Source organism: Sinocyclocheilus anshuiensis, unplaced genomic scaffold, assembly GCF_001515605.1.
Source record: "Sinocyclocheilus anshuiensis isolate Anshui unplaced genomic scaffold, SAMN03320099.WGS_v1.1 scaffold68, whole genome shotgun sequence".
NCBI classification, from domain to species: Eukaryota; Metazoa; Chordata; class Actinopteri; order Cypriniformes; family Cyprinidae; genus Sinocyclocheilus; species Sinocyclocheilus anshuiensis.
The window spans coordinates 1439456-1446990 of record NW_015555741.1 but is presented as its reverse complement, the minus strand read 5'-3'; the positions used below and the strand labels follow the sequence as shown (position 1 = coordinate 1446990).

Sequence of the window (7535 nt, the reverse complement as noted above, 5' to 3'; positions counted from 1 at the left end):
GTGTGTGTGTATATATATATATATATATATATATATATACACACACCCCCACACCCCAACCCTGTTTAAACCTGTTTTGTAAAACCCTACAAGGTTCGGCTAAGGTCATGAGTAATCCTGTTTGCTTGAGTGACTTGTGTTGAATGATCTCAGAACGCTACTAATGCTGCCTGATCCAATATGGCCGCCAGGAGTGATTTGAGTTCTCACCGTCATGCTCCTCTTCAGCGTAACTCTCAAACTCATTACTCTGTTCCTCATGATACTCCCTCCTTCTCTCATCTGCAGCCAGTCTCTGTCTCTGTTCAGCTAATAAGACAACAAAATGTGAGAGGAAGAAAATGAGGAAATAAAAACAGAAATATGCTCAAACAACACGAACCAAGGTATGAAAACGTTCACAAATGATTCAGAATAACTTTTAGCATAGTAAGCAGACCAGTTTTTTATTGTATCATAGTTTTTATTATGCCATACTTTAACTTAATGCAGTTTATCCTCACTTCATGATATGAATTATGAAATATAATGTCTTTTCAGTTTCACTGTGCTAAATAGTATTCATTAATAAAGACCGTTTGTTATTACATCACTGTTTGTATTACATAATAGGATCACCTGATTTGGTGTGACAGCAGCAGTGAATTATAAAACACCAAAGCTGCATACTAATTAATTTTATTTCATTCCAAGTCCAAAAGGAGCTATTTATGATTCCACTTAGGATGTTCCACACAAAAGAAAGTCCTCTTGTCCTGATCTTCACCTCACCATTTAAATACATAGTCATAATTTCTCCCAGGTGAGTCAAACATCATTTCTGGTGAGCCCATAACCATAAACTAACAATCTCAGTCCAGGTCGAAGCTGCAGCAGCCGAGCCCCTCCTCCAGCACTGGCAGGAGCTGAAGACTGAAGGCTGGTTTCTCCAGCCTGCCCTGTGGTTCCTGCTATCTGCCGTCCTTACATTCCTCAGCTGGCTCAAAATGCAGCACCTGTGTGACCAGTGCTAGCCGCTACTAAAAAAGGCTCTTTATTACCGTTTTACACTAGCAAGCCTGACCAAAAAGTCCTAGAAGCCACAAAAGTGATGTGATTGATGAAAATTTATTTTGCAAGACTTCAAATTGTGAATTTTTTTATGTTTAAGAGTTTGTGGTCAGTAAGATTTTTGTAATGTTTTAAAAAGAAGTCTCTTTTGCTCACTAACGCTGCATTTATTTGATCAAAAATACAGTAAAAACAGTAATATTTTGAAATATTATTATATTTTAAAATAACTGTTTTTTTAGTTTAATATACTTTAAAATGTATTTATTTATTCATATTTTAATTTATTTCTGTGATGCAAAGCTGAATTTTTTATCAGTTTTATGGCTTTATATTTTTGTGGAAACTGATCATTTTTCAGATTTTTGTTTTTTTTTGATGAATAGAAGTTGAATGCATCCTTGCTGAATAAAATAAGTGATTTCTTTCAAAATCTGACGGTAAACATTTGAATGCTTTATAATGTTTCTAGATATACATTTTTATTATGTATTATTATTCATATAAAATCCCCAGTTGTACTCATTTATTCTGTCTAAATCAAACATTCTGGATTGTCCATTGTAGTTGACAATTGCTCAAGGGGTTGCACTTGAATTGAGTTTTTACTCAAGCACAAATAGCCTCACCGTTTATCTCATCTTGAGTTTTCACAGCCCTCTTGCCTCGGCGTTTGAAGAAGCTGGAGGCATCTGCCTCTGGCATGAAAACCTTTCTCAGTGTTCCTTTGGTGATGAAAAACATTGATGAGGGGGAAGAACTCTTGAGAAAGATCTACAGCATCATTGTGAATTTTTGGTCACCTTGAGGATTGGCTGCCTTCTTATCTGACACAGCGGCGCTGTCGGCTCCATAGAACACTGTAACAGAGGAAGCACGGTTGAGGTAAGTCCAAAAGATTTGCTACCCTTTCCAGGGACTGTTAGACCTGTGGTTCCCCACATTGGTAAATCAACACTTCCCTTGGTCAGTACAGTAAACCACGGTCTGGTTACTTACAGGTGATGACGGACAAAACAACCAGACAGGTGAGAAGAAGAGGTCGAGTCCAGGACATTTTTAGATTTAGCTGAGCAAGAGCAAAGAAAAAGCGGCTGATGTTCTCAGGGACGTCCTGCCTGAGATTGGGCTTGTGATCGTGAGAGCAGTGAATGGAATTTGACCAGGAGGGTGAAGGAGGGGTGGAGTCTTGGGAATGTGTTGCTTTTGGGGTGGGGGTGGCACCGGAAAGAAAAGGTGGCAGGGATCAAGCTCTGTGGGATCTCGCTTGAAACGATCATATGATATGGGAAGGGTGCAGTGTTTTTTTTGTTTGTTTGTTTGTTTTTATGGCCTAATGACATTTTACTGGCATTAGTGCATTGGGAATTTATTAATAACACTCTATTTTACAGGGTTTAACACTTTACAATAAGGTTCCATTTGTTAACATTAGTAAACTACATTAGTTAACATGAACTAACAATGAGAAATACTTGTAACGCATTTATTTAGCTCAGTTCATATTAATTACAACATTTACTAATACATTATTAAAATAACATTTTTTATTTGTTAATATTTATTAATGGACTTAATCTAACATGAACTAACAATAAACAGTTATTTTTTTATTAATTAACGTTAACCAGGATTAATAAAACTAACAAATGTATTGCTCATTGTTAGTTAATGTTAGTTAATGCATTAATTAATGTAAACTAATTAACCTTATTGTAAAGTGTTACCAAAATATGCAAGTTAAGGGCATTTTGTGGCATTAGAATTTTATTTATAATTTAATATTTTTTCTTTTTTAGAATACATTGCTTCCTCACAAAAAAAGGTTATGGGGGCACTTAATTAAATTTTTTTTAAATTGTTTAAAACTTTACACAGAAAAGGTTAGTATGTAGTTTTCAAATTAAAATCATGTTAACATTATTTGCATGATGTGGCATAATCCTAATTATTATAAAAATAAATAAATAATAATAATTTGTTTTCTTTACAAAAAATGAAATTGCCATAAGGTAGGCACTTACAATGGATTTTTTTGGAAGGTTTACATGCAGAAATATGACATTTATAATTTTAAAAAAGCACTTACATTAATTCTTCTGTTAAAACATGTATTATTCATAAAGTTATAATTTTTACAGTCAGTTTAGGGATTTAGGCATTATGTGGAACCATAATTGTAAAATTGGCTATAAGTTTAGCTAGAAAAGGTTAGCAAGTGATTTTTCACAAAAACCAATCATGTTAACACATATTTTTTGTTACATCTTGTGGATATTGAAACCGTGAATATTTTAATGTTAACTGATTACGTTGGCTGCAGTAGCACAAAAAAAATAATTTTAAATTGTTTTATTTACAAAACATTTATTTACAACCTTACAGTAAGATACTTTGAATAGAAGTGAATGAGGCCAATATTTGTAGGGTGTAAATGCAGAAATGTGAAGCTTATAATTGTATAAAAGCAAAAAAGTATTCTTGTTTTTTTTTGTTGTTGTTGTTGTTTTAGGCATTACCTTGTCATTGCAAGTTGTAAAATTGGATATAACTTAACATATAACAGGTACAGATTTTTTTAATTTTTTTGTGATAATTAGCATCATGACACAAATGAATACTTATATTCCAAAAATGAAAATATTAACTTTTCAGCAAATCATTTCGAGACATGTTTCTGGCCTCAGAGGTCCAAAATATGTAGAGTGCTTTGCACCTGAGGGGTGTGATCCAACACAAGGGGCTCCTCTCATGCCTCAAGCCCCAGGCTGGAGCAAACGTCTGCGGTTCTGTGTTTACTTAGGGATTTGTTCTTTTAAGCTGGAGTCTGGCCAGTGGTAGGATGCAGTGAATGATGAAATTGAATGAAGAGGGCCTCTTTCCGAGAGCCTGGGGCCCGGAGAAACTGAGATGTGAGAATATGTAAAGGAAAGACTTAGAAAGAGACATACAGTGTGTGTATGTGGTTGACTGGATGACAGAGAGAAGAGTTTTGAAGACGCTGCCAGAATGTGTCGCACATGCCTGCTTAAAATATTCCTCAGCGGACAGTCGTAAACATGCCAAAACTGCTGCCTTTTTCTGTCCCTCAGAGTCAAGGCTGTGTCACTGGATAATCTTTCAAGTTGTTGAAGCATTATAGACTTTGTGGAAGCACAATACATTTAAAATAGACTTTAAATGGTTATTGAATCTTTGTTGTCAGGGTATTTTGGTCACTGAATTAATAAAAAATGCAAATAACATTTGATTAGGACTAATTGTGCCAACAATCACAGTCATTCACTGTCTGTCCTGGAGGGAGCGCCAACTCTCTAGATTTACCTGCTTCTTTATTAGAATCTGTTGCAAAAAAATATATCAAAACAGCATAAATAACAATAATGCAACAACTTTTTTTATCAACAACTAATGAAAAAAATTATGCAAGATGCATAATTTGGAACATTTACTCAAATATGAGGACATTTCTGTAAAACAGGGTCATTTTAGTATCATTACTGTTATAGTTTTAATTAATATTTTGAATTAGTTCTTATTTTTAAATTTAGTGAGTTTTGGTAGTTTTGCCAATTTTTTGTAATTTGGCTTCTCGTGTACATCTTGTTTTAAGCATGCAAGTTTAAATATTTTTCATCTTAAAAAGAATGGGAAAATGCTGATTAAATGTTTTTGTATTGTAGTTGCACCACAAGCTGAAACATTTTAATGCATCTCTTTGGTCACGAAGGTATTTTGTGAATGTGTTTGTGACTGATTAATTAAAGAGTTTGAATTTGACTGTTATTAATTAATCATTTTTGCTGCTGAAATGCTACATAAATTCAAAAATAGCAATACTATTGAGAAATTTATATTAAAGTGACATATAGACAGGTGATATTTGAGACGCGTTGATCTTCGGTTATAATTAAATTTGATCGACCAAACACTGCAAATTAATAACTTTGCTTAGACATATTATTTGGATTTAATTTATGACAAAAAGTAGCTAAGATTGCCTTTCTTCCTACAGAAGAGTTGAGCTGCAGGACTGTTGTTAATATGTGTTATGCCATCAGCACTGCTGTCAGTGTATTTGCAGGGCTCTCTACTTATAAAACTGTTGTAAATGGATGTGGGAACATTTTCTGCCTCTTGTGCAATCATGTCAACTTTTGGAATAGTTTGTCTTTCTCAGCTTTAGGCATCCTTGCATGCATATGATCTGGAAATGTCCTGGACATACTGTGCATTTTGTAGCATTTACACAAATACAACTACCAAGATACTACACAAGACGATGCACACATTCTCAAACACGCATTCAAAAAAGGAATCTGTTTTATTTGAGGAAAAAATGTTTGAAATGTAAATTTTAACATGAATTAGCATTATGTTTTTTCTCAGTGTGGGACATTTAACTTGCACATTTAAGCAGCTGTAACACCCCACAGTTACCCTGAAACTGTCATAATTGTCTAGCCTTTAAAACCGAGGCTAGCCTTTAAAAATGTACATGGATTTACAGAGTTCTGCAACAATGAAGATTGATTTGTTTTGACATAAAACTAAATGTAGCTGCTATGTAGAAAATTTGGCAAGGAAAAATTTCACATGCATCTCACAAGCGGCCCATCTATCTATCTGTATGTCTGTCTGTCTATCTGTCTGTCTGTCTATCTGTCTGTCTGTCTGTCTGTCTGTCTATCGTTCTATCTGTCTATCTGTCTGTCTGTCTGTCTGTCTGTCTATCGTTCTATTGGTCTATCTGTCTATCGTTCTATCTATCGTTCTGTCTATGTCTGTCTGTCTATCTATCTGTTTAGATCTCTGTTTTCTTCCGGCTTCGCTACCGTTCGGACGTTCTTGCTTACTGCTCTGCGCTTTGCTCCCTATTTCTGTACTTTTCTCTGATTTTTCTAAGATTTTTACTTCAGCAGATCAGCACAGTGCTCAAACAACATATTTTTGGCACAAACACTAAAACTAAAAACTCTTTGGGACTAGAATAATACCACGAAAAATAAGACTTTTGCCTCCCACTGCCAGCAGCTTACATTCTGGAGAAGGGAAAACACAGCTGCCCACATTCAAACAGAAGAGAAAGAAAATGCCTCCTGTTGAATCTACTTGCTGCATGAACTACTGCAAACTTCTACAAAGGATTGCTGTTCTTGAAACAAAGTTACTTGCTGGACTTCCAAACAGGCAGAACACTCAGCAGACCGTCATCATGGACCCACTCAGCATACAGCCGGTGAGTCCCATGAATCTAGTCAATCTCAACAGTTTATACCAAGTGTAGAGGAACAAGCCGAAACTGATTGTCACACTAATCGATGGCACAAACAGGGAGCGAGACCCAAAGGCAGTAGAGACATCAGATTGTCACGAGTTTCTCGTATTGCGGCCGTAGCATCCTCTACCCCAGATTCGGCTATGACAAGGCTTATGAATACTGGTATTCTACCGCCCCCTATACATCTTGAGAACAGATTTGAAGCATTAATGAATGCGGGTGAGGAATCCCCAAATGTGATTAAACATGGATCGGATCAGCCAGCAGCTAACATCGCTACTAACAGATGCTCAAGGTCGAGCAGACAGCGGCTTTCAGCTCAGAGCGCAGCCGAGCCCAGGACTCTGATAGTGGGCGACTCCATTATCAGAAACATCAGTAGCAGAAATTCAGCAACTTTCTGCTTTCCTCAAGCAACAGTTTCTGATTTCAACAAGGAACTTTGGAAAATTCTAATGAAGCACAAGACTGCAAATCGAATCATCATCCATGTGGGGAAGAATGATATTCGGAAAGAGCAGTCAGAACTCCTCAAGAAGGACTTCAGTGAACTCTTTGAAACACTTCGAAGACTTAAAGTTCAGTCGTTCATCAGTGGGCCACTCCCAGCAAGAGGAACTAATATGTTTTCACGTTTGCTTGGGCTGAACACATGGCTACAAAGAATCTGCAGCTTAAAAGGAGTCAATTTCATCGATAACTTCAATCTTTTCTGGGGCCATAGACAACTGTTTAAACTGGATGGCCTCCACCTAAACAAACTTGGTGCAAGAGTGCTAAAGGACAACATCTACTTCTCCATCCGTCATCCTTCAGTAGTGTGTGCCAAACTACTCAACCTGAATGGCACACACACACCTGGACAGAGTATGAGTGACCACAGGACTTCATATCAGCTTCCGAGTCATCATGTGGTTGACACATCCCACAAGGACACTGATAACACCACGCAGCCACAACAAGCACTGCTCATGGACACCATCACGGCTGAGCCCTGCCCACAGAGCTCATCACAGACAGACTGTGACGTATCAGAACAGCTCCAAGACTCAGCACCCAAGGACGACTTTTTGGAAAACAGCCAGGGAAGCCAGGACAATGTATTTCAGCCACCGGAAACACCAGAGACACAGCCCATCTCACCAGACACATTATCCCTCTCTCCAGCATCTCCACTTCTAAGCTTCTCACAGAAAATGGAGGA

The 7535-nt window shown here is 36.9% G+C and overlaps 1 protein-coding gene across 1 annotated transcript in view; it reads right to left on the bottom strand.

Annotated features, from left to right (window-relative positions):
• LOC107673257 (unique cartilage matrix-associated protein-like) overlaps window positions 1-2179 on the bottom strand; it is a 3271-nt gene extending 1092 nt beyond the window's left edge. Inside the window, exons 1-4 of the mRNA XM_016466774.1 lie at window positions 2050-2179; window positions 1854-1910; window positions 1680-1775; window positions 211-309 (exon numbers count right to left, since the gene is read on the bottom strand). Coding sequence (XP_016322260.1) covers window positions 211-309; window positions 1680-1775; window positions 1854-1910; window positions 2050-2107 — 310 coding nt within the window. The 5' untranslated portion in view covers window positions 2108-2179. The remainder of the gene's footprint in view (window positions 1-210; window positions 310-1679; window positions 1776-1853; window positions 1911-2049) is intronic.
• Window positions 2180-7535: the final 5356 nt, after the last annotated feature.